The 25,304-nt window shown below is 54.5% G+C and overlaps 10 protein-coding genes across 10 annotated transcripts; 5 read left to right on the top strand and 5 right to left on the bottom strand.

The window, feature by feature from the left end:
* Nucleotides 1-20: 20 nt before the first annotated feature.
* On the bottom strand, nucleotides 21-2,171 carry F5Z01DRAFT_157048 (SH3 domain protein). The gene is made up of 2 exons (XM_046257772.1): nucleotides 805-2,171; nucleotides 21-755 (listed from the first exon to the last, which is right to left on the bottom strand). Exons 1-2 carry the CDS (start codon nucleotides 1,927-1,929, stop codon nucleotides 417-419), a joined length of 1,464 nt encoding a protein of 487 aa, XP_046117139.1. The 5' UTR covers nucleotides 1,930-2,171; the 3' UTR covers nucleotides 21-416.
* Nucleotides 2,172-3,197: 1,026 nt separating this feature from the next.
* Nucleotides 3,198-4,088, top strand: F5Z01DRAFT_658157 (PLAC8 family-domain-containing protein; the record flags this gene model as incomplete). Its single annotated transcript, XM_046263681.1, has 3 exons — nucleotides 3,198-3,607; nucleotides 3,692-3,789; nucleotides 3,852-4,088. The coding sequence occupies exons 1-3, from the start codon at nucleotides 3,448-3,450 to the stop codon at nucleotides 4,083-4,085; spliced, it is 492 nt and encodes a 163-aa protein (XP_046117138.1). The 5' UTR covers nucleotides 3,198-3,447.
* A 479-nt stretch (nucleotides 4,089-4,567) lies between these two features.
* Nucleotides 4,568-6,084, top strand: F5Z01DRAFT_658154 (uncharacterized protein). Its single transcript, XM_046263680.1, has one exon. It carries the CDS (start codon nucleotides 4,610-4,612, stop codon nucleotides 5,981-5,983), a length of 1,374 nt encoding a protein of 457 aa, XP_046117137.1. The 5' UTR covers nucleotides 4,568-4,609; the 3' UTR covers nucleotides 5,984-6,084.
* A 1,784-nt stretch (nucleotides 6,085-7,868) lies between these two features.
* On the top strand, nucleotides 7,869-9,946 carry F5Z01DRAFT_156914 (uncharacterized protein). Its single transcript, XM_046257770.1, has one exon. It carries the CDS (start codon nucleotides 7,989-7,991, stop codon nucleotides 9,885-9,887), a length of 1,899 nt encoding a protein of 632 aa, XP_046117136.1. The 5' UTR covers nucleotides 7,869-7,988; the 3' UTR covers nucleotides 9,888-9,946.
* Nucleotides 9,946-12,099, bottom strand: F5Z01DRAFT_156902 (AFG1-like ATPase-domain-containing protein). Its single transcript, XM_046257769.1, has 2 exons — nucleotides 11,376-12,099; nucleotides 9,946-11,323 (listed from the first exon to the last, which is right to left on the bottom strand). Exons 1-2 carry the CDS (start codon nucleotides 11,686-11,688, stop codon nucleotides 10,005-10,007), a joined length of 1,632 nt encoding a protein of 543 aa, XP_046117135.1. The 5' UTR covers nucleotides 11,689-12,099; the 3' UTR covers nucleotides 9,946-10,004.
* A 131-nt stretch (nucleotides 12,100-12,230) lies between these two features.
* F5Z01DRAFT_637469 (uncharacterized protein) lies at nucleotides 12,231-13,073 on the top strand (the record flags this gene model as incomplete). Its single annotated transcript, XM_046262288.1, has 1 exon — nucleotides 12,231-13,073. One exon carries the CDS (start codon nucleotides 12,231-12,233, stop codon nucleotides 13,071-13,073), a length of 843 nt encoding a protein of 280 aa, XP_046117134.1.
* Nucleotides 13,074-13,251: 178 nt separating this feature from the next.
* Nucleotides 13,252-17,185, bottom strand: F5Z01DRAFT_637468 (peptidase C13 family-domain-containing protein; the record flags this gene model as incomplete). The annotated part of the gene is made up of 7 exons (XM_046262287.1): nucleotides 13,252-13,439; nucleotides 13,494-14,234; nucleotides 14,285-14,456; nucleotides 14,505-15,569; nucleotides 15,603-15,664; nucleotides 15,996-16,612; nucleotides 16,662-17,185. The coding sequence occupies 7 exons, from the start codon at nucleotides 17,183-17,185 to the stop codon at nucleotides 13,252-13,254; spliced, it is 3,369 nt and encodes a 1,122-aa protein (XP_046117133.1).
* A 1,526-nt stretch (nucleotides 17,186-18,711) lies between these two features.
* F5Z01DRAFT_156425 (uncharacterized protein) lies at nucleotides 18,712-20,946 on the top strand. The gene is made up of 2 exons (XM_046257767.1): nucleotides 18,712-18,878; nucleotides 18,940-20,946. The coding sequence occupies exons 1-2, from the start codon at nucleotides 18,844-18,846 to the stop codon at nucleotides 20,849-20,851; spliced, it is 1,947 nt and encodes a 648-aa protein (XP_046117132.1). The 5' UTR covers nucleotides 18,712-18,843; the 3' UTR covers nucleotides 20,852-20,946.
* Nucleotides 20,947-21,040: 94 nt separating this feature from the next.
* F5Z01DRAFT_675126 (mitochondrial carrier domain-containing protein) lies at nucleotides 21,041-22,078 on the bottom strand (the record flags this gene model as incomplete). The annotated part of the gene is made up of 2 exons (XM_046265115.1): nucleotides 21,041-21,723; nucleotides 21,784-22,078. The coding sequence occupies 2 exons, from the start codon at nucleotides 22,076-22,078 to the stop codon at nucleotides 21,041-21,043; spliced, it is 978 nt and encodes a 325-aa protein (XP_046117131.1).
* A 1,024-nt stretch (nucleotides 22,079-23,102) lies between these two features.
* On the bottom strand, nucleotides 23,103-24,831 carry F5Z01DRAFT_675125 (cation efflux family protein; the record flags this gene model as incomplete). The annotated part of the gene is made up of 3 exons (XM_046265114.1): nucleotides 23,103-23,874; nucleotides 23,928-24,146; nucleotides 24,203-24,831. 3 exons carry the CDS (start codon nucleotides 24,829-24,831, stop codon nucleotides 23,103-23,105), a joined length of 1,620 nt encoding a protein of 539 aa, XP_046117130.1.
* Between the last annotated feature and the right edge of the window lie 473 nt (nucleotides 24,832-25,304).

Raw genomic sequence — 25,304 nt, 5'->3', positions numbered from 1 at the left:
ACCAAGAGAGCGAGTGGATATCAATCATCTATCTCATCAAAGTGTTGGCTTGCTAGTTCCCAAGCAAACAACACAGCTTTCGACATCTCGCCTTGAGCAAATGCAGACGTCTGGCGCCTCGTCAATACATGAAAGCATGCAAAGCACTAGAAAAAGAAATAAAGCCTCTTGAGACCAAATCTCATAACAGGGGTAATAGGTGTGACCAGCGAGTGTTGAGAATGAAACCCCTGACGAGGTAAAAAAAAAAAAGAGAACTCCCCGGCCCATCCATATGGGCCGCACACAACGAAATGCTCAGCTGATCCACAGCAAATATCGAACGCCTTTCCTATTAACCGTCTTCTTCTTTCGACGGCCCTTGTCGCAGATGATGATTAAGTTTATGCAATTCAGGTGGCTGTACTGATTCCTCTTCACATGGCCTGGCCAAACACTGACCCGGGAGACGCCGGACGGTTTGGCCTAGCATTGGGGTTCATGGGGCTCGGCCCGTGGCTTTTGCTAGGTGCGCGAGGGCGCCCTGCTGGCGATTGTGATCGACCCCCGGCAGGCGATTGGGACCGGAAACCCGCAGGCGATGCCGAGCGTCCAGGTCCATTCATAGAGTGAGCTGGTGACGCGGGACGTCCGTTGGGGTTGACAGAGGGCCCGCGAGCACCGCCCTGGGGTGGCCTAGGCTTCACAGGGCGAGTTGACAAGCAAGTTCGTGGCACGACACCCTGGCGAGAACGGTCAAGCTTGATGCAAAGCGCCTACGTTTGTTAGCGGAGTTCGTTATCACGGGCGCACCTTTCTACTTACCCAGCCGTCGTCATATTCGTGCAGAAGTCGGACCAGCTCGCCCGCGCGAAGCTCCATTTCATCTTCCAAACTAGGCTTGAAGTCAAGCTGAACACGGTGGACATGAGTGTTCTGGGGACCGCCGGCGGCTGCGATCGCAGCAGCGCCACTTGATGGAGCAGCAGAACCTGCACCAGGAGCAATGGATGACATGCTGAACTCTGTACCTGCAGGGCTGGGTGGGCCCCTCGACTCCGGCAGGGTTAGGTCAAGATTCCTCGCGCGATCAGTACGCATGGACTGCTGGCGACCAATGGAGGGTAACGGTTTGGCACTCCTATCCGGGGTAGGAGGCGTGTTGCGGGCGTACATGCTGTGTTCCTCCGTGATCGGTGAAGCCGCACGTTCAGCTTGGTTGCCGAATGGGTTGGCAGGATGCGTGCTGTGGCTAGTCCCAGGGCGGTCGAATGGCGAGGGGCCTGGGGAGCGGTTACCTGGACCAGATGCACCCGCGGTGCTCATGGAGTAGGCACCAAAGGGGCCCTTGCTGGTGTGCTTGTCGCTGAAGTTGGGGAAGAATTGTGTGACCGGTCGCAGGCTGAGACGGGGAGACTTGCTCGATGTCTTGACAGGGTCTTTCATCGGTGGAGGTGGCGCCAAGCCAGCTGGCGCGAACTTCTCCTCGTTGTTCTGCTGGCGGTTCTTTCGTCGGTTCACAATGAAGTAGACTAGTCCGGCGATGAGGAGCACACCGCCGAGGATGCCAAAAGCGATACCGGCCTTGGCTCCAGCGGTCATGCCTTCCTCGACCTGCTCATCCGAGTTCTTTGAGGACGAGGACTGAGTAGGTACACTGAGCGGTTCCGTCGCAGTCGCAGTAACCTTGCCGATGATCTCATCGCCTGGCTTCGTCGCGTGCCCGGTGGCTTTGGCAATCTCGGTAGCTGTAGCAATATTGGCGGTCTTTGTTGGCGCATCGATCACCGTGGGAACGCTGGTCCCGGCCTCATCCTGCTGGGCATCGGCATCGCGCTTTTCACCTTGAACGGGAATCGCGCCTGGGGCCACATTGGCACCGTCGACAATATCGCCGACCACATCGATCAGTTCCCTCCGGGGATGGGCGTGTCTGTGAGACACTGGCATCGTGCAAAATGTAGGCGTCGGACAATTTCGTAAAGAACGAGGTACTGTTAGGCAGCTAGGGCCTTCTGAGGCTGTAGAGCGAAGCTCAAATGTGGGCGTCGGGTAATCGTGTATTTGAGATGAAGTCGTCGCTGTGTAGCAATGAATGATAGATAGAATATGGGTCAGGCGAGAGCACTTGGCTAATTGCGCGCGCGGCTTTGGTCGATTCTGTCGCTGTGGTCACGGTTCGATGGCAAACTGCGGTGCAAAGAATGGCGCGCGGCGTTCTGGACAAGGACTGTGCGCTTTGTCCGGCGACAACAAAAAAGAGGCAGTCAGGGAATCAGTTAACACATGGGCCCGCTAGCAGCTCGAAACGTCCCCAAAAAGGCGATCAGTCAAATTCGACTGGGGAAAAGAATGTGAAGTGAAGTGAACGACAGGAAAGCCAAGACGACAAGGCGATAATTGAGAGGAGAAGTCGAACAGCGCTGGCAGGGAGAATGGAAGGACCATTTCGACGAACGGAGGGGAGAAGGATGCAGGCGCATCCCTGCGCTGAACCAATGCACAAGCTTGTGCGGTCGGTGTTACGCGGTGCACAAGGATGTCTGATAGCGATCTGCACAAATGCGAGATGTTTACGGAGTGAAGACGCTAACCACGTTCACATCCAGGGGTATCAGCTCCATTTGCCAGGTACGCCGGAGCTGTCATTGGCTGTTCTTCCCCGAGCTAATTGCACCGTCTCCAGCTGGCCCCTGGGAGCCTTCATTTGTGAGATGTGAAATGCAAGCTTCATCAGTCCGTCAGAGGCTCAGAGCTCCGCGACGCATTCGTGCGAGTTCGATGAAACAAGCGAGGTGAATGTAGTCGCCGAAGAAAACGGACAGTACGGCATTGTGAGGCCGAGGCCGTGGAGCCGGGAACCATTATATCAGACTGTTTCCGGGCGGGCGGCGTCCGCCACTGCTACATTGACCGCTGAATGCATTAGACTTCATTGCAGTAACCTGGCCTTCATCGCAATTCTTGTATAAGATGGTTTGAGCCGGGTTACGTAGTTGCTGGTGAGCGACGACATTCCTCCTTTCCGACGCATTTAGACGTATTTGCCGAACACTGAGCGAAACCCCCCCCCCACCTTGGCGGATTCTCCAAATGCGAAGCCACAGAGAAACAAGCACAGCCTTGAAAACCTCTGTTTTTAGTGCAGCTGGAACGTGAATCGTGGGGCAGCACCACCGAGGAAGATGTCCATGAGCTATTAGGGTCCGGCAGTGATAAGGGTTTGGTAATGTTAGATCATGAAGGGTATCGTGGCTAATCCGAAAGAAGCAATCTCGAATACGCACGTCTCTTTTAGGTTAGACTGTCGTATTCACGGCATCAACTTCGTTGCTTTGACTTGGTGGGACTTGGCCGAACCATGGCATATAAGAACTCCAAGGGACACATGTAATATGCTTCTCAGAACACTCAAAATAAAAATCAACCGCGCAATTTCCTTCCTGTTCTCTTTCTCTCGAGTTCACAATGAGTCAAAAGCATCAACCAATACCCAACGGTCCGCCTCCGCCATACCCACAGGAGCACCAAAGTGACCAACTTGAAGCACCTGCGACCCAAGTCCCCCAACCCAGAAGCAGCAACTGGGAGAATGGCATTTGCTCTTGTTTCTCTCAATGCGATACATGTATGAGCCCAGACATCCAACTACTACAAATATCGACATTTGTAGCAACAAGTAAACGCTGACACAATGACAACGCGTCTTTAGGCTTGATGAGCTGCTGCCTTCCATGCATCACGTATGGCAAGACGCAGACCCGAATGCGGGATCCTTCCCTGCGGAGCTACAGTGCTCTCAATGGTGACGTATGTTAGAGACTTGAATGCAGGAAAACGGTCTGTACATGCGAGACTAACATTTGTATCAGTGCCTCATCTTTGGACTTCTAAGCTTGGGAGCCCTGAACTGGATTATCCAAACATCGACACGGGCACAAATGCGCAGAAACTTTAGCATCGAAGGCTCGTGCTGCGGAGACTGCTTGACTGTTTTCTTCTGCCCTTGCTGCGCCGTTGGACAGGAAGAAATGGAAGCGCAGACTCGGCTGCAAGGCGACCAGACCGGTTACCGCATGTCGGAAGGAATGAACTATCCCTCATAGATGTCTGCATTACACCTATTCGTTTGTATATCTAGCTTCTTTGTAGTTCCTATATTTAACTAAGTACGCAAACTTTTCCTTCTCCTTACCTTGTCCATGAACATGTTGTCCCATGTTTGAGGACACATCTTGAACACCAGTAATTGTTGCAAACAAGAAATTACTTCCTCAAATGATTGATTGAGCACTGTCCGAACCGGCAGTTTTAACCACAAGCCCCGAACTAAACCATTTCGTCGTGATGGCATCTGTAGAGCATTTCAGATGACTCCGGATCAGAGCCTTTGTGCAACTCAAGCTTGATTAGCTTTCTCTCCGTACTTTATAATCCAGCAAATGGTGCACCTGTGGGGTAGTCAAATCGAAATGGTAGGTAGAATTTGAACACAGCCATGGCCGAGACTTGGCGCTAAGCGTTTACTGAACAGATAACGTGCCGGTGCCGCGCGAGGCTCACTCGAGAGTCCACAAAACCTGAGATTCACAAATCCATCTCGCTTGCTGGCACAACTTCCCCCCCCAACATGAGCTCTACGGATACCACAAGACACAGGAGGCCGCATCGCAAGTCGCGATCGGGCTGTCAGAATTGCAAGAGGCGCAAGATTAAATGCGACGAGACTACACCCGAGTGTCTCAAATGTACCGGGCGGGGAATTCGGTGCAACTTTCTGTCGCCAGATGCAGCGTCAAGTGAAGAACGGCTCAGCAACGCCAACATGGACTCGCTGTCCGCCCCAGACTCTGCCTCTCCTGTTGGCGCATCAGCAGGGCCCTACAAGCGGGACCTCCACTTCATTCCGTCACAGTACAATGCCGCCGATACGTCAGAGAGCTCCGATCGCACCTCGGAGTACGCTATGGGTGTTGTGGAGGAACAGAGGCTTCATTTCCAAATCCTTTCGCAGCGGCTAGCGTCTCTCGAGTCTCAGCTTCTCGTGTTGAATCGACATGTTCCTCCGCCGCCATTGTCATATGGCGATATGGAGCTCTTTCACCATTACATGGTTCTGACCACACCAACTGTGGGCAACGACGAAGCTGCTCTGCACTTCTGGCGCGTGCGCCTACCAGAGATTGGTCTCCGACATCATCATGTTCTTCATGTTATCCTAGGTCTCGCAGCACTACACAAGGCCAGAATAGAGCCTCACAGGCGGCTAGACTTTCTCCTTGACGCAGACCGTCACTATTCCATTGGCCTCCGCTCGACCGCATTGACACTCGCTTCCATCGACGAGCAGGACCCTGAGGTCGTGTACGTCTCTGCCATGTTGCTCGCTTTTTATTATCTAGGCCTTGGCCCTCAACCAGGACAATATCTTGCCTTTAGCAACCGCGATGAAGTCAAGTTCATGTCCTTCCTGCGTGGTGTTCGTTCCATCATTGGATATCAAGCGGCATCCCGTTCCCCAGAGACGGCCCCAAGTTCTGTTGAACCAACGCAGAATACACAACCAGCCTCGAGGGAGGATAATATCCTCGGCCATGGGTATGAAGTACAGTTTCATAAACTACGATATTTTGCTTTAGAAAGCCCCGTCTCGCAGGATGTCGAGATGTGCTTGCAGGCACTAAATGAGCTTGAAGCCTTTTTTGTAACTGCATACGGAGAATCCACAGAGTTGTCCGATGAGGCCAAGGCGCGTACAGAACATCCTTTTGCATGGCTGTACCGGGTGTCTGACGAATTTCTTGGCTGTCTTCAATCGAAAATGGACCTCGCACTGGCTATATACTCTTGTTTCGCCGTCCTACTCAAAGGGCTTGATTCACAATGGGTGATTCAAGGATGGCCCGAGCATATCATGTCTGGCGTCTGGCTGTATCTCGACATCGACCACAGGGATCTAGTCCGGTGGCCTATGGAGCGGATCCAATGGGTTCCTCTATACTGAAGGAGGAGAGACGATATATTCGAGTAAATACTTTAGGTTAAATGTCGCATTCATCTTAGATAATTTGATTGTATGTAGTTGGAACTCCCACAAATAGCACAATGATGTTTTGATAAAACCTCGCCTGACTATGGCTGTTTGGAAATCTAATCGCACATCTATACTGCACTAATGGGACATAAAGTGTCTTCTTGAATAGATCCGCTGTCGTGAGTGCCGATCGCCTGCTTCTGTGAAGGGTAATATGGTGAATTCCATGTCGCGTACGTCGTGCTCTCAATCTCTGGCACCAATGACTTTCTCTCTTTTTCGCCCGTGTAAGTTAGTTCTTAGAGCGCGAAGTGTTCTTCGACATATTTTGTGTGCAATCATCCGCTCGCGTTCGCAGACTTGTTGAATGACATTTTAAATTATACGGCCGGCTACCCTAGTCGAATTAGCATTCCGTAGTGGCTTGTGAATGGCAAACTAATAGCCTGCAAATAGTAGTGTCGCCTTGTGCACCGCGGTAACAGCAGTTAGATTCCTTACCGACCTCCTTTACCAATTACCTATTATTATCGACAGTTCTGCGACCGTGCCCCTCTCACATCATGATCGACATTCAAAGCCCCCGGAGATGACGACAGCAATGTTTCGCAAAATGGGAGCATCTGAGTGAAGTGGAGGAGGAGGCAAGGGACCGTTTCGACGACGAGTCAGGGAATGACAGTCCTTGCCAGCTTCTGGACTTCCACTGCTCGGCTAATACGCACAGAATAGAGGCGACGATTATGTGTGCAAAGCAGCACCTCGAGAGGATGGCGCACAACAACAAGTCGCCGCTTTATTATTAGGTACCGGACCAGAAAGAAAGGAACACCCGCCGAATGATTCAAGTGTTTCTGGCTAGTAATTAGCAATTTAGCAGCTAGCCCTGTTTCAGCGTTGGCAGTTACTCAATCTGCGGCCTGATTCGGGTGGATTGAGAAGTCGGCCCCTTCGATTGTGTTAAAATAAGGCCAGATTGGATTGGATTGACTAGATTGACTAGATTGAGTTATTGTCTGACTCAGCAGAGGCTTCTCACTGAATTATAGTTATCAGGCTCTGAAGCACTCGACTTGTTCAAAACTCTCGTTATTGATGAGGCCTTGGTCCTTGAGGGCATCTCGGCAGCCGCAGGGGGGCAGCCTCGAGGCTCGCCGGCCAATAGGTGGCCGCCCGGGGCTTAATAGTACGTAGTAGGTGGGCCGCCGCGGCCGCGGCCAGCCTAAAGTGGGTCACGTGGAGACCCACCTACTAATCCAATAACTACCCTATACTCACAATAAAACACCAAAAATACCGCGAATTATCACCAAATACACGCTATAAAGGGTATTAAAAAAAATATTCAATAGCTACCTACTTAGATTGACTTTAACTCAATCTACCTCTCGCGTCGATTCTGTGATTGAATAAGGCAAAAATGGCCGGATTGGATTGAGTGGAAGATTGATTGAGTAGGTCTAGATTGAGGAACTGCCAACGCTGCCCTGTTTATAGTTGATTAGTCTCCCGTTTGAAACACAAGTGCCAGCGGTCACATCCGCATTCCCGGTTCCGAGAATCCCATTTCTCCGCCCCACCCCCCCCCAACATCGTCACGGACTAATTGCGACTGCCGGTCGTGTAGGTAATTAGCGTGCTGAAATCCAACGACGTTCCGCCCGTCATTGATGATTGCAGAACTTCCATAAACGCAGCTTCGACGCTGAAGGGACGTACGTATCGATAGCACATCCATCACCGAGGGGCATTGCATAATACACAATGTGGACGCTGAAGTGTTGGTTGGTCCGCAACGACGGCTCTCCTCTGCAGAGGACGGCGAGTGACTCAGTGGTCTGAACGTCTCCTCGTGCAGCCAACTGCATGCCACCGCACTGCTCCCATAAGTACGCTGCTTGACCGTCGCATCACGTCTCTGGAATCAAGAGAGACCTGGGTATGATCATTCTGAGAGTTTGCTTCCACCCACAGAATGGACGAAAACAGTGTGATCAAGACACGCATCGCCTCGCCTAGGTCATTCCCGCTCGACCCTCGCCATGAACAGACACGCACCAAGAACATCCGCCCTGCGGCGCGCGTTTTCAACGACAAAGTCAAGCGCGACGCAAGTCGTCTCCTGAGCCTGCCAGATGAGATATTGTGGCGCATTCTCGACTTCCTCGCCGAAGAGTACTCGGGTCGCCATCTTTCAATGTTTGCACTGGCGTCCGGGCAATGCAGGCAACTGGCGCGGCCTTATCAGTTCGCCGATATCTGGATCACCCGCAGCGAGCTGTCGTGGGCATTGGTGCGATACCTGATCCAAGAGGCGAAGACAGAACAGGTTATTCCATCTATCGGCAGCTACATCCGCTCAATGACTATCACTATCGATCACGATCACAAAGTGGATCTGAGCATACCATGGTCGGAACCACTTGCCGTCTTGGATGAGTTGGAAGTGTACGAAGAGTACTGGGCGCCTCTATTTGACGATTTGGCTGAAGCGGTTGACTCGTCCATGCCGAACCTCGAGAGCTCTTACTGGACGGATACTGGTGAATTTGCGACGTGCGACGGCCTGCTCATGTCCCTCCTGCGGCGGACGACATCCAGCGGCCGTCTGCGGAATCTTTACTTCTCTGAATACGACTTCTTCTTCGGTGAGGTGGAGGAAGTTAGGTCAAAGTTTCCTTCTGGTCCGCTCCTGATACGTGATTTGGGCTTGGGCTACGATTACTGCTATAGGAGCACCCCGGGGCCGTATGATAGCATGCGATTCTTTCGTGAGGCTATCCTGCGCCAGTCCTCTTCCACGCTGGAGTCCCTGGTCTATAGCGGGAGCTTAGGTTTTCACTATCTCGAACCTGAGAATAAGAATGAGCCGTACTCGTTAACCAATCTTGAGGATGGACCTATTGTTTTCGACAGGCTGCAGAAGTTCTGGGCCGGGTGGTCAGACAACGATATTGAATTGGACACCAGAGTCCTTGAGTGCATATTGGCGGCGCCCTTGGAAAGCTTCGCGCCCTCAGACACCATCTGCACGGTGATGCAGGCACGCGGACCGGCAGACTGCTTCCCACTCCGTCATCTCAAGACATTTGCCATGACGGGGGCCGGCCACACGGTGGAGTGTGAACAAGCTGAGTACATGTATAAGCTTATTAGTCTTGCTGAACACTACACCGGGCAGATGGAGGAGCTCTTCATCTATTACTTTGAACATGGAGCAATTGACGACCAGCGTGTTCCGAAGCTGGAGGCACTCTTGGCCACCAACCGATTCGATAATCTCCGGTACCTGTGCTTCAGCTGGCACCACGACCCACATCTCACGATTCTCAAAGCCATTGGCGCGAACATTCCGTCTCTAGAAGAGCTATCTTTCGGCTTTCAACCAAGAGACAGCGAGAGTGGGTACGATACTAGGATTGAACAGAACAATGGCTGGGAGGATCTGAGCACGCCGGTTCACGAGAACTTTATAGCGGCCATCTCGCCCCTTCCCAAGCTGGCCAGGCTGTGTGTCTTTGGTGACGAGTACATTGCCGACTGGTGCGAGCACTGGTCTAGACACCGGTTCCTCAAAGAGCACGTCTGGTTCCATCAAGGACGCAGCTACACTAAAAGGGAGTGTGGAAGAAAGCCATGGGAGGGACAGACTTGGTCAGAGGCCATCAGAGGACATACGAGACCGGGTGACAAGATTGAGGACTGGCTGGCCAAATGGGTCACGGGATGTGCCGACACGGGCCAGGATCCACGAGAGGCCGTGAATGCGCTCGCTGCTCAGTATGCAGAAGCCATTCCGAGCTTGCGGGAATTCATGAGTGGAAGGGTGTTGGTGGAGATCACTCGGGAGGGAGTAGCCAGCAACGCACGTTGACCCACGACTACAAACAGTGAGGCTGACCTGTATGTAGAATGACAACGGTCTAAGCTGGGCACACGGGTATCTTTCCAATGGCTAGGCAAGCAAATAAACAAGCAGGCACGCTCTGCCTCACATTGAGTCTTCATACTGCCGACTCCTCGCCTTGGTCCAGCTATCTTTATTCCCCTTGCCGCCCTGGCGTTCCAGTCCCATGCCACGCTCCACCCACTCTTTGCTCTCCATGTGCTTCAACCGACTCAGGGCTCGTGCAAACGCAAAGGCCTCCTCCTCACCCGCAAACAAGTCCGTCTTCTTGAGCTTGTCCACATTCTCTTCGATATTGGTCAGCAACTCGCCGGCCGCTTTGTGGTCCTTCTTGTCTATCTTGGGATTGCTCTTGAGAAGGCTCTCGGCGATCTCGTCTCTGGTCACAAACAGCTCGGTGAGCGGCTTCTCGGTCGTGAGCACGAGCTTGGCGTTGCCCTCGTAGACGGCGTCGATGAACGTGATGAAGCGTCTGGCGAGGTCCCGTTGCTGAATGTTCATGCCGGGCACCTCGGTGACGACAAACGCCTCGTAGTGGCGCACCAGCTCGAGGTAGTCGGCCGCGCTCTTGGGCTTCACAATGAGCTCGTCAAACGTGAACCAGGCGCAGCGCCCGCTGACCTTGGGCACTACAATCTCGCGGCCCCACACGCTCTGCGTCTCGGCGCGCGGCTCTCCCTCCTCGGGGTCGCCCAGGAAGCGGAACCATTTCTCCGCATGCGAGTTGGCGTGCGCATCCAGACGGGTGTGGTAGACGCCCGACGGCGGCCGGGGGATCTTTCTGTAGTCTGTGGGTGAGTCGAGGTTGATGACGTGTAGCCGATCTTTGAGGAGTTTGATGGCTGGGATGAAGGACTCGCGCTGGATTCCGTTCTTGTACAGATCATCAGGGTGACGATTCGAAGTCGTGACCATGACGATGCCGTGGGCCATGAGCGCCTCCAGCAGTCTACGCAGGATCATGGCATCCGCCACGTCGGTGCACTGGAATTCGTCAAAGCAGAGCACATTGCCCTGCTCGGCAATGTCCGCCGCCACAAATGGCACGGTGTCCACGTCTGTCCCATGCTCCATCTTGAGCTTGTGTAGTCGTTTATGAACGTCCTGCATGAAGTTGTGAAAGTGTATGCGCGTCTTTGTCTTTACCGAGGGGGGCAGGGTGTCGTAGAAGAGATCCATGAGCATGGTCTTGCCGCTGCCCACGTCCCCATAGAGGTAGAGGCCTCGCGGCAGGTCCTCTGGGATTTCGCCTATGGCATTGGGGGCGCTCTTGGAGGACCCAAAGAGGGAGGAGAATACGGATTTCTTGGTTGGTTTGAGCAGGTCGAGGCTGGGGTGGACGACTTTGCGTGCTTGATAGGGCACCAGTTCGTCGTGGAGGTGTTGTAGATTCTCGATGATGCCTGCGAACTGCAATGAGCAACGGTGTGACACGTGTACTGGTAGAGAAAATACCTCGTTGATGTTCATCGTTACGGAGTATCCCCGTTTCTACCCGTCTGTCGTATTCCGCCAGTGGCCCCAAGACACTGTCCTGCGACGTCCCTGACTGCGTGGCCAGCCCTCGCGTGCTTGTTGGGCGAACAGCGCCCGCGCGAAAACCCTGGATCTGCTTGATCTGCGCGGTCCGATAGGCGCCGCCGTTCTGTGTGACCAGCGCACGTTCCCCAAGTGCTGGTCGCGTGCAGCGAGTCCTAACACATTGGCGGGCGTACCCGGTCGTTCGCACCAGGCGAAGATGATTGCGCGCACCAGCGCCAACTCGCATGGTCGATCAACCGGTTGCGCAGGCCGAGGGATCGCGAGCGACGGTTTTCCGGGTGTCGATTTCGGGGTATGTGTGCTTTACTAGCGCGTGACATGTGTTGTCGATGGTTGAATCTCTGCAGAAGTGACGCAGGGCGGGACATCCCGAATTGTTGCCGTCCGTCAGTGATGGGCCACTTCGGCGGTAAGCTGCATGCCGAGGTCCGCCTTGGACCCCCGGCGTCTACTTTTGGGGTCCGGTCACTGTTTACTTCACCTGGCCCCTTGATCTGTTCATCAATATTGATGCGGCCTGAGAAGGAAAGAAACATCCATTGCTTTGCGTTCGAAATCGTAGACATCTGTTCTATGACACTCTTTTATCGTTCAGGGCAATGCAGAATACGAACAGGTGTGAACACCTTGAGCTGTAGTAGTATGAATTTCGCCAAGTCGATGCCTTCTTCTCTCTCTCGGCATACTCAACAAATTCCAAGGCGTCAAGAAAGGTTACTTCTCTCCAGGCAGGATACTGGAGTAAGTATCGAGCATCTATACACAGACATGTCTGAGCTGGGAGCTGCAAAGGCTGCTTTCAATCGAGTTCCAACTTCGTCGGACTTTACATTTATAGTCGGCCCAGAAGCTCAGGAGTTCATTCTGCCACGAGATTTGGTCGCGAAGCTATCCCGTCCTCTCCATGCACTGCTCAACAGCGGCATGAGAGAATCCCTAGAGGGCAGAGTTGTGTGGGAGCACGTCTCCGTCCGGGTGTTTATGCATTTCATGTCCTACGCACATAAAGGTAGATGCATCTTGGACACCAAGCCGAACCTTGCCTCGAATGGCACAGATGAGTTTTACGACACGATATCCAACATGCTGCATTTCATGTCAATTGACGATCTGGTGCAGCGCTGTTCAGCTGCTGGTCGGTACCAATACAATTCTGTACTTGGCGTCATGTTTGAAAACACACAGACCAGTCTACTTAGGACCCTTGCGGAAACCAATCCCGACACATGTCATCTTCTAGAGTCCAAGTGTCCCTCTGCTGATGCGGAGGATCAGATCTTTGTCTTCGCCGAGATTTACATGTTCGCCGATATGTATTGCATTGATGGCCTTGCTCTTCAGGCTCAGATCCGGCTGACTGCCGCATTGAAAGCCCACCGACTGAAGCCGCCCGGTTGCGAACGGATGGTCAGTGTGACTCTTCAAGTATTGGAGACCAGTGCTTCAAGCGAGTACCTTCTCCATGTTTTCCACCGCTATTGGGTATTCCACCTTCGCAGACCCGACATTGTAGCTGCGCTTCAGCTAGCAGGGGTGGACATTCTTGAGCTCCTGGAGCCCCGGCGTAGACAGGTGCTGGAGGCGCGTATCAGAATGTCTGGTGGGATGTAGAGGTAAGTTCAGCTTTGTTACTAATTTCACTTAATTTTGAATTGTGTCAGGTGGCTGCATATGGTTTGTTCTTGGAGTCAAGAGTACTAGACCCAGCCTTTGCTTGGTCTTTATGATAGAAGCCTTGCAAAAGCAGGCCTCGCGATTTTTTTTTAGTTATTCCTACCCTTGATTCAGCTTAGATGATAAACTTTCCCCCACAGTATCCGCACAGCTCTCCAGGTTCAGGCAACGGGGCCGCAGGACCATACTCCTCCGTCGCCAGCCTGACAAGCTCGCTGTACTTGAAGCATCGATTCCGACAGAGAGCACAGGTCCTTGATACATCCGGCGCCAGGATTGCGAGGCCCGAAGACGAGCAGGAGGCTGAGTCTGAGCGTCAGAAAAATCCCATCGTAGAACGGTAGTGTCTTATCTTACCGAATGTATGATTGTTGGAGCACCTAGCTTCCAGTCCCTCAAGTCTCACCTTTTCCTGGCAGAGCGGACACTTCTGCTTCGCCTTGAGTAGTTTGAAAAAGTCTCGCATCGGCGAGTGACCCTCCAGCATGGCATGATCGATGGGCACCGTGACCCCCGGTACATCATCGCCTCCGCCGTACATCCACTCCCACGTGCGAGCCTCGGTAGTCAATTTCTTGCTACTGGCGTCGAGCGGAGACCGCTCGTCGTCGTCCGCCTTGTTCACCTTGTGAGAGAAGTAGACTTTGCAAGTCGCTTTCCGGCCAGGGTATACTGTGCTTTGCTTCTCGACGAGTACTGCAGAGCAGCCGCCCCCTGGGGATATAGCGAGGCCTTGGAGCCGGTATCGAAGGAGGGGTATCTTCTTCTTGGGGCTCTTCTCTGCCCCTTTTCGATGAACGCCTTCCATAGCACCGTTTCCCATCCCTTCATCGTCGATTCGTTCGCCTTCCGCCTCCTCCTCGTCTGACGACGACTCTTCCGAACCTGAATCTGCGAAAGCCTGCGGAGCTTCGTAGCGGGTACCCGTGCGCGTAGGCTTTCGACTTAAAGATCGTACCCATAACGGAGTCGGAAACTGGCCTTCAATGTCGTTCGTTTCGTACCAGTCCTGGTTCTTAGCGGTGACGGATGATCGGACAGCCATATACAGTGGAAGTTCCGTCTTTTGGCTAGGATCTGTGGGATACACGACCAAGCCTGAGTAGAGTCAGTGAGTGAAAGATGATTGATGCCTTGCCGGGCCTTACCAGTGATCGGGTTCATGGTTGTAGTTGCAGCATAAGTCGTTGAGCAATCCCTGCATGAGTGCGCTGGCATCAGCGGCTTGGGATCGTCAAGCAGGTCAAGCTGGAAAGGCGCCACTTGATACGGCGTGCATATCACTCCTCGGGCCAACCTTGACTTTCCTTCATTCCAAACCTGTGTTTTGTTAATATTCGCCACCTCATCTTGTACATGCGAACTCACGGTGTCCTCCCACTCCACAAAGGCATCAGCAGACAGACCCAAGCAGATTGCAAGACTGTCTGTCTCTGCCACCACCACTTTGGGCTCACTGCCTCTCTCCCATTTTCTTGGAAGACTGACTTTGCGGAAACTGACGTGATTCCGGGTTATATGTGCCAACGCGGCGACTCGGCTTCCTCCCGAGAGCACCCAGGGACTCCATCTCAACCCAAAGGCCGTCTGGCATGGCTGGAAGTCGGGATCTAAATCGTCTTGTCTCTGGGGACTGTCAGCTCTCGGCACAGCGAACTTCAATCCCAGCATACGTACGCCATGGGGTCCCTCGCCATCAAAGCGAGCCGCTTCCCGAACTTGCCACACATGGCCACCTCCTGGCTGGGTGACATGCTGAATGCTCATGACCACAATCTCATCTTGGTCTGTCTCATATGCCAGCAAGGCTTGCCCAGGGGCAGCCTCCTTTGCCCACGAAAAGCCCACGATGCGCTCATCCATCGTGCGGTACGCACCTTCGTGGTCCTCCGCTGGAATGGGCATGCCAGCACCGATGCCCCAGAGTATCTTCCACATCTTGGTGTTGCGCGTCTGGAATGATGCGACGCCAGACGCAGCAGAGTCATCCTGTTCGCCCAGTGCAAACAGCTCGCCACTTGTTGTCATGACCATGAGAATGGGACGCAGGTTCGCCCCGAGTCCGTTGGGCGACCATTCCACCCTGACCACTTGTGAGACCGTCCCTCGACCGGTCACAGCGCTTTTCGAGAACCCTGGAGTGATGCCATCCTGCTTCAAAGTGAGATTGGTGGGCGGCAGGGTGACGCCAGCTTGAGCGCAGAGTTGGTTGTTGACACCCGTCAATGGCATGAAGCAATTCGCTGCGCTGATGGACAGCGTGAACTGGCTTTGGATGGCAATTTCGGATTCATCGTTTTGGTTGTTGTACTCGGGAAGGAAGATGTGAACCGTGTCGTCCGTGGCCACCGCCAGCTCAGCATCGCAGGACCAGGCTATCGCGTGCGATGTCAGCGGTCGCGGGCTGAGCGATAGTGGCTTCAAAGGGCGGATCTGCGTTCAATTTCAGCTTTCTTGCGCAATGACCGTGATGACCGCCACCTCGTATTTACCTGCGATCGTTGCATCTTCGTAGTGCAGAGATCCTGCTAGCGATTTTCAGGAAAACGCCATGATCCAGATATGATGTCTTTGCGAAAACGGGCCTATTTTCACAGGGCACAATAGTCAGAGGATGGCTGTCAATTGGGGGGTGGATGATGAGGCTGTCAGGTGAAAGTGGGATGAACATGAATTTTGATCGCGAGTGCTTCATTCACTCTCAGCTATACCACACTAGTTCCCACCGTGTTGAAGCCAAGTTCAACAGCGATGAATCAAAACACAATTGGCAGCTCCATGCGAGCGCGGTAGATCCCAATCAATATCATGCAGTGGTCATGGTTTTCATTAACATCATCTAAACTTCAAGGAACGTACCAAGGCCCCAGAGCAGAGCGCACCCAGCCAACGCAGACGCCCCGATCACCTTCTTTGACCACCAGCTATCATCTGTCAACGCAGTGGCCCCTAGTATCTTCTTTGCAGGCTCGGTGGGCACGCTGGCTGGCATGCTAGCAGTCTGGTTACGTGCGGCAGCCTCTTCCTCCTCTGCCTTTTTCATCAATCGAGCAATGGTCTTGCTCAACTCGAGCATGTCCTCGTCGAAACCGGGGTCCTTTGACTTGTCCACCTCCACGTTTTGAATGTTTCCAAAGAAGTCGGTGATGAGGCGGCCGCGTGCCGCGTCGGCGCCCCCGGGGAAGAGGTCGTAGCGCATGCCAGGATCGGAATGAATCTTGCTGATATCGTAGCTGTCGAACAGCTCGCCCATCGTCTTCTTGCTGTTGATGTCCTTGACCTGCCCCTCCAGGAACTCGAGGTTGTAGTACGTGTATCGGTCAATGACGGCCACGCCAACGTCATTGTCGGCGTGGTGCGAATAGGAGGACTGGTCAAGTTTCGAGGAGCCGGTCGCGATGATGTTGGGGGAGTACAGCCTGCTGAACATGGTATTTGCCTGGCACGTGTCGATCATAAAGAGGATCTCGTGGTATCTGCGAAAATCAGCCAATGTCCGTGTGCTCCTCGGACGAGGGAACGGACCTCTTCTTTTCCCACATCTGCTCGAACGCATTCGCCAGATCCCATGCACCGATTTCCTCGGCATCTTGAAACTTCAAAAACTCGTTGCCTCCGTGGCCCGTCATGTACACCAGGATGTTGCTTCGGTCGTCTGTGAGCAGGCGCTTGCTCCTGGGCGTGTCGGGTCCAACGCGGTCGGTCAGGAGCCGGATGAAGTTCTCCACGGTGACCTCGTACCCTCGGTAGTCCACCTCGATATTGTCGCCATAGAGGTCGACGGCGCGGTTCGAGTTGCTGTACACGGTGCCGGGGAAGGAGTTTCGAGGGTTGCACGCCATGTCGTCGGGGAGCATCATGATGATCTGCGAATCGGGGATGCCGAGTCGCTTGACGGTTCGGTACATGGCCAGCACGTTGGCCATGTGGCGGTAGTTGAACCAGAAGCGCGACGTGCCGACCAGGACTGCCCAGTTGTTCGTGTGCTCGGCAAGGGCGACGCCCAGGAGCATCGTGGCCACGATGGCCAGACGGACGTTAAACAGCATCGCGCGGGCTCAGCAAGCGCTTGCAAACGAGGATGGGTGAATGAGCGAAAATCTGTAGTCTTTCGGCTACAGGTGCTGTCGCATTCAGGTCATCACGAGGCTGGCAGACCTGTCGATGCTGGTAATGAAGGCGTAGCATGGCAATGTCTCAAGCTTACAAATCTGGGGTCGCGTCGTTGTCCGTATCGGTCGGTGCTGACATTCGGCAAGCAGCTTACCCTACATACTGCACCTCCAGGCTCTGGCTCTACAGCCAGCTTTGTTTGGTGTCGCAATCTTCAAAACTGCAAATTTTGGCTGTTTCTTGATAACCACCAGTCATAATTTACAATCGCAGGTCTGTTCTTCCCATTGGCAATGCTTTCATGAGTTGACAAGGTGCCATCGTCGGCGCCTTGCCAGTTTGAAATCCACGTTTTGTGAACAAGCAGTGATTCAATCATGGCAATTGTGAGAAGAGAAAGTGCTTAGCTATTTAGGAGCGACCTATCTACCAACGCAAACTCAATCAAGTATCCAAGAGAAATTACCACGTTGGCTACACATAGTATTTGATTGGGTTTGAAGACCAAAGACAACACAGGAAGTCTCCCCGCAAACGACATGCGCCAGTGCAGAAGCGCTCGTGAAATAGTAATAAAAGTGGCTTGCTCAATCACATGCTTGGGCTAACGAGCCTCTGCCTTGACGTGTGACCTCTCGAAACTTCGCATGAAAATACGAACCGACTTTTGGCGCTCACATTCACCAGTGTCTAGTTCATGGCTGTCTGAACATTTCGCAATGCCGCCCGGAATCACTGTCTTGGCCCGCCGATGTGCACTGCCGACGTCTGCTTGCTTCTGTCATGTACCCTCTCCGACGCCCGAAGGTGAGGTGAGGTCACTGGCGGTACCGACGCGAAGGCGCACGCTGCGCCGACGTAGCCACTCCGTGTATCACGAGACACAGACTTTCATGTCGACGGTCTTATGCTCACCATGTCCTGAGAACGAGTCTGACGGGCAGCGGATGCTGATCACTTCATATGAATGGTAGTTTGACATTTCCTGTGTAATAATACAGCACTCAGTCAGAGAGAATCGATTCTACAACACATGGCCCACCCCCCGTAGGCCACGGACGGTGACGGACCCCAGCGCAACCGGACCGTGACCCCTAAAGCTACCCCTCCTCAGGGACGTTTCCCTGCTAACTCCGTCCGTCACTCCAGTCCACGCCCTCATGTCGTCCTATGGAGACAACTCACATGGAAGTCAGTCATCTTGTACTTGCCATTTTTGCTCGTCGCGGTTCATGTCTCCAAATAACATGCGGCGAGCGCCTGTCCGCCCCATCGTCCATGCCCACCACCATCCTCGTTCTCCTCATCCTTCACATTTACGTGATGTAGAATCGAACCCAACCAGCATCTGTTCATACACTCCCTTTGCCTTCATCACACCCTATGCGGAACGCCCACGGATTCACGTTCCCTGGCTGAGCTGTAATACGCCGTGCTGAGCCCCACGTGGCTATCAATCTTCTCAAGCTCGACACTGCAGGCGCATCACCACGACCCGCCGCCGAAACAAACACAGGGCTGCGCGTCCAGTAGACTGCATTCAGTTTGGTCTCTCGAGAAGCATCTCTGTTAGCAGACTTACCAAAAAGAAGCCATGGCTGGCTTACCGTCGCATCTCTTCGTCATCAGGTAAGTCGCACAGGAAACACCTGACAGCGTCGTCGAGTCTGAGCTGACAAATGCCACACAGACACGGAAATCGTTTGGATGCTGCCGACAAGAGGTGGCACTTATCGTCACCGACTCCGTACGACCCTCCTCTGACATACGGCGGCTGGCTTCAAGCTAGGCAAGTCGGTGTGCAAATCAGCAACTACCTCGAACAAGCCAAGAACGACGCTCATCAAGTCAAGAACGCCTCATCCTCCCAAGAGCGCCCCCGCAAACGCTTCCGAGTCGTCATTCACAGCTCGCCCTTCCTACGATGTATACAGACCTCGATCGCCATAAGCTCTGGCTTGGCGCAGTCATCCCCCGACTCTGCTGGGCAGCCAGCTGATCTGCTCGTCCCTGTGCCGACACCGGCCGGCAAGACCAAGAACAACTTTCGCTCTTCGATACTGCGCCTCGACTCGTTTCTGGGTGAATGGCTGTCACCAGAGTATTTCGAGAACATCACACCCCCTCCAAGCTCTAGCTTGATGCTGGGCACCGCCAAGGCTGATCTGCTCAAGCGCGAGGATTACAGCATATACACAGACTTCTCGAATGCGGCTTCCGCCCCGCAGCAACCAGCACCTAGAAAGTCTTCGTTGTGGAACGGGTCGCCAGATCGCACACCTTCGCCCTCGTCACAAGGACCCTTCTCGGCCCCGGGGTCGTCGGGTGCCTTGCCTGGCGATGCCGGCAACAACAAAGGCTACAACGCGCCTCGAGCAACATATGCAGTCTCTAGCGCGGGAAAGATCCCGGATGGTTTTGTGGCACACGCACGTGATCAGTGCCTCGCGGTGGATTATCAATGGGACTCCATGAGGGAGTCGCTAGGCTTTGGCGACGGAGGGAATTTGGGCGAGGAATGGACGGCGATGCACCAGCGCTTCAGGGGCGGATTGAAGAAAATGCTTGACTTTTACGCCAACACAGGCTCTCCAGAGCGACTGGTCTCAACTTCCGCAAGTGGGGAGAAAGACGTGCCGACTGACGACGAGGATGTTGAGACCGTGGTCATCATGGTATCGCACGGCGCGGGCTGCAATGCATTGATCGGAGCCATCACCCACCAGCCCGTACTCATGGATGTGGGGATTGCGTCCATCACCATGGCTTCTCGAAAGGAGAACCTCGATTATGCACAGCTACGCCATGACACGGCCACACAGCAACCTGAAGATCCGCTCGTCCCCGTGGATCGCATGTACGATATCAGGCTCTCGGCAAGCACCGAGCACCTTCATTCGACCATGTCGACGCCCGTATCCGCAAGGTCAGGGAGCATCGGAACTACGTGGAGTACGGGGAGCACTCCTGGTAATCGGGGCCGTACGTCAACGTTGGGAACCATGGTCGGACCCAGTCTTGGGGCTTTCACTTATAACGACCCCTTGTCGGCGGCCGGTAGCCGCAGCTCATCTGCCAATGCGGCTGTCGTGGGCACATCAGTGCGCCGAGACTCGGGCCCATCCAAGACAACTCCCAGGCAGTCTGCCATGGCCTCTGTGAGCAGCATCTTCTCAGCCTCAGGCGGCAATGGCAACCCCAGTGGGCCACCCTCACCATCAGCCGGGTCTCCATCTGTGGGACTCTGGACGCCGACGCCATCCTCTTTGCGAATGGTGGACGATGGCTCGAACCAAACTAAGGACGACGACTATGGATTCCCCAACTTTGACGGCATGCGACTGGATGGACCGTCATCTTCGCTACCCTCGGCGTCGACGCAAAGCCCAGCTAGTGAGGTTCCCGCGTTGCAGAAGCCTAGGGGGCCCAGGCTGGCGGGCCCCATCAAGCTCCAGACGAATTGGGAGGATGCGCCACCGGCACCGGCAGCTGAAGAAGTGCCTAGAGGGCTTTGGGGTCAGCCGATGCCTCCCGAGGTGGACACAAACCAGGGTCCCAAGATCTCGAAGCGGCGGTGGACAGTCAATGAGCGGACGAGGTGAAAGGTCTTACTAAGGGTGAAGCGGGTTTCTCATCACTCTAGCGTAAAAGCGTGGCGATTGTTACGGCATAGCGAGGCAAGCAAGGGATCAAGGCACATTTTTCTTTCTCATCAAGCATACCAGTTGCTCAGATACACTAAAACCCCACATGGGTCGCCTGACGAATAAAGTCTATCTTCTAATCTCAATCTACAAATTCAATGTGCCAAACGTCTTGTTCATCGCCTTGTGCGCCAGCTCCACGCCCAAGAAAGTCGCAGCGTTTGCGGGAACAGCTCGGGTCAGCGCTGGCCCGAATCCAGGGAAGAAGGCCTTCAAACCACCCTTGCCGTAGAGCTCGCGCACCACACCGCCCAATGTGACATTGCCCTCCGCTGTCTGCAATCTCGACTTGACCGTGTCGACGGGGAACACGGGAATCCACATGGCCACACCGGCAGCCGCACCGGCACACGTCACGGCCATCAAGCTCAGATCCCCCGTCGGCTTGCCCGTCACGGGGTCCTTGGGACTCATTCTGCGCTTGATGTACTCGTACGCTGCAAAGTACGCAGCACTGCCGGGGCCGTCACGCGCCAGGGTTGCGACGCTGCCCCTGAACACGCTGCGGATACCACCCTCCTTGTACAGCTGACGGACGACGTCGACGCCGCCATTGTATTTCGGCTTCTCCCCGGGGGCGAGCTGCTTCTGGCCCTGCACCTGTAGGATGACCTTGACGCGCTCAAAGGGCGCGGTGATGGCTGTCATGGGAATGGCGGAGAAGAAGCCGGCCGCGGACGTCTGGGCAATGGTGAATCCCTCGGGGGAGACGGTGGATGTAGCGGAAACGATCTGCTTGCCGAGGTCGTACCCCCAGAACGAGACGGCGACTAACAGTAATACTGGTCAGCGACACTGGCGTTCCTTGCCTTGGGGGGGAGGTTCCTTACACATGGGCGTGACACCGACTAGCGGCGCACTGACGCCGGCATACAATCCCCGCCTCAGGCCATCCCTCGCGATGCTCTTCTTCACCACATCAATGGCACCGTTGTAGACGCCCTTCTCCGCAGTCTGGAGACGGACCTTGACCAGGTCAAAGGGGTGGCCCACGACGACGGCGCAAAGTCCACCGAATCCACCGGCAGCGAGGGCGCGGACTTGTGAGGCGATGGAGCTCTTTGCCTCTTCCTTGGAGGGCGGCGTGGGGATTGAGTGGGCGACGGCCTCTGTTTTCGACGCCATTGTGACGGGTTGTGCGGGTGTGCTGGAGTAGAGTCGAGCTGGTGAGTGTGAGAGACTGCGCGCGCGGCGAGGAAGGACGTCCAGTAGCTCGGTCGGAGGGAAGGTACGGCTTGGCGGTGGGTGAGAGGTGAGCACCTGCCGTTTGTTTTCTCCAATCAACCACAGGCTGTTGTGTCCGCTGCGTCTTTCAACCACGGCGATTCTTGTTCCGTCAGTGAAATCTCTCGGTGCGTTTTCGCGTGTCCTAGCCGGCAATGTCGTGCGGAGAAAACAAGAGTGGTGGTAATGATCTCTTGTCTCAAGCTGGGTCGGTAATGGTTGCTGGCGACTACGTCACAAGAGCCAAGCAGTCAGTCAGTCAGTCGACTTTATCCAACAGCACGACAAGGCGTAAATGACGGGTTCAATGTCGAAGACAAATTTCTCGGACGATCAAATGTCAATGAAAAGGATTCAATTTGGAGAAAGACCAGAAATAAAACAATTCCCCAACGGGGCCCCCTCCTAATGATGCTGTGTTCGCGTCCGTACCACGACCGAACCTCGGCTACGGCTCTTGGTGGGGATGTGGCCGGCTGTGACGCCTGGGCCCTGGGGTAAAGCGATGGGGTCTCCGCGCGCGCTTCAGCATCTTGCGCGTCCTCCGCACGACCGAGTTGCACCGTGGCTGCAGGCGGCTCATGTCAAATTCTGGCTGATTTGATGTTTCTTGTCTACATGCAGTAGTAATGAGGCCTTTTCTTTTTTTAGTGTCGTTGGTTTATTAGATGGACTGTGGACATGGAGCCCTTCTTAAGGTATGATGCGCCCAGCCCCGATTCCCCACTGACTATCACATGTTGATGAGAGTGTCGCTAGCAAGGTTTCGCTATACAATGGCATGATTGAGTACTAGTATGCTAGTGAAAAATCGAGTCGAAGACATACGCAAGTATATTTACAGAACGCTTATATAATCACGATAGGGGGCAAATCGACAGCCCTGCGCTGCATATCCGTGTACTAGCCTGCTCAGAAGCCTCAATCAGAAGGGCTTGGGTGTCGGTGGCGCGTTCATCGCTCGTCGGCTACACCAGCACGAGTTGTCTCCCTCTTTCTCGACTTGGATCACGGCTTTCACGCCCTCTTTGCTCAGGAACTCGTCCACACGGTCCCGTACGTCGTCGACCGACGCGTTCCTGGAGGCTACCACGTGCACAACACCCACGAGCTTGTCTCCCGCGTCACCTCCGCTGCGGTCGTCTTCCCAAAATCTCGGAACGGAGTAGCTGACCACACCTCTTTGCTGCAGGATGCCGCCGAGCGTGTTGCGCAGATTGTATTCGCTTGACTCTGGCACGCTGAGCAAGAGCTGCGTCGCCGAGCCTTGTACAAGGGGAATGGCAGAGACAAAGATGAGCCCTGCGATGAAGCACGAGGCGAGAGGGTCCCACCCGGCCCACCCGACCCAGCTCGTCAGAATGGTCGAGACTATGACCGACGCACTGCCAAGGGTATCTGCCATGATATGCAGATAGATCCCGTACATGTTGTCGTTGCCATGGCCTCCACAGCCGCCACCGTGGCTGTGAGCACCCTTTTCGTGTGAATGGGCATGGTCGTGATCATGTTCGTGGCCATGACTGTGCCCGTGCGAATGGCCGTGGCCGTGGTGGTGGTGTCCGAAAGAGGTCAACCCAATCAAGTTGACGAGTAGTCCAAGGGTGCTGACAACAAGCAGCTCGCCTAGCCGTTGCGGCTGGCTGCCTTCCCAGAGGCGTTCGAATGCCTCAAATGCAATTTCAACACTCAAGAGCCTGCATGCTGTTAGTGTTGTCCAAGTTTTGGGGTGGGCTACCCTTTCACTCACATCAATAACACACCATTGGCGAACCCACTCAACGACTCAATCTTGCCAAAGCCATATGGGAATTTCTGGCTCGGCGGCCACTTGCTCATCACCGCGGCCAGCAGGCCGACAAGCAGCGCAACACAGTCAAAGAACATGTGGATGCTGTCGCTGAGCAAGCCCAACGAGTCTGTGACGTACCCGTAGAACGCCTGCACCGTCATGAATGCAAAGTTGATCCTGTCACACCAGTTAGCAAGGAAACCTGCTGAAATCTTGATCGATTGGCCACGTACATCATGAAATAGAAAATACGCCTAGAATCCTTCTCCGTCATGATTGCGTGTACCACAGGCCATCTCGCAGTATGTGGGAGGACGGTGCGCGTGAACAGCGACTGTTTTGTGTCCTTCTTGTGGTGGTCGTCGTGTGCGTGCGAGTGGTTGTGCCCATGGTCATGATCGTGGCTATGGTCATGTTTGTGGTCATGGTCATGTTTGTGGTCGTGATGGTCGTGGCTATGGCTGTGGCTGTGGCTATGACCGTGGTCGGAAGCACTCGGCCGGTTGTAGGGGGTCGAGAAGTTCCCGGCCATTGGTGTGATCACGTCCTGTCCCTCGTGCCCTGATTCTCCCGCCCATCCACTAGACAAGTCCAGCGCGGCCGGTGGAACTCTGCGACTAGACAGCGCCGCGCTCGTGTTCGAGGCTTGTGAGCCGGCCCGGCCGTGAGAATGGTGTCGGTGGTGCGACGTTCGGCTGTCGTGGCCCGAATGTTCGTCCTCGGGGTGCGCCTGAAGGCCACTGCCCGTTGACGCTGAGGACTTCCACGAGTGTATTGACGATTGCGACTGCGAGTGCGTGTGCATGTGTTTGTGGTGCGCGTGGGGCAAGGCCGAGGAAGGCAGAGCGTATGACGAGGCCATGCTAGTGAACGGTCGAACACTCTAGCAGTCGGCCTGCTGCGCGAGCGATTTTAGAAGTGGGAGTTCAGAGTCCCTCGAGTCCAGTCTTCGCAGTGGCTATTATGTGCTGTGGTCCCGACAGGAACCTGCGCTACACGCTTGCGCTGAATATGTCGCGCTCGGTAGGTGCAATTGTACGTCGCAATTAGGTCTGGCGGCGCGCTCTCCACGAGGGACAGCGAATATTCCGAGTACGGGAACGTTCGAACGGGACTTTCGGTGGATGACGTTGGGAGAATTTCAGTCGGCCAGAGTCGCTCAGGGGCAAGAGTACGCTGCCGTTGGTGGTTGCTCGAAGGCGGTGATTGTTCGTCGAAACTTGCCAGAGGGACGCGTAAGGCCTGTCAATTACCTGCAAGTCTAATAGGACGCAGCAATGCCTTGACCTCAGACAGAACGAGGAGGAGGCGAATTTGGTTAGGAGCTGGGGATCA

Source organism: Emericellopsis atlantica, assembly GCF_019669845.1.
Source record: "Emericellopsis atlantica unplaced genomic scaffold F5Z01scaffold_17, whole genome shotgun sequence".
In the NCBI taxonomy this organism is placed as follows: domain Eukaryota; kingdom Fungi; phylum Ascomycota; class Sordariomycetes; order Hypocreales; family Bionectriaceae; genus Emericellopsis; species Emericellopsis atlantica.
The sequence above is the reverse complement of the archived record's forward strand: the minus strand, read 5'-3'. Positions and strand labels throughout refer to the sequence as shown.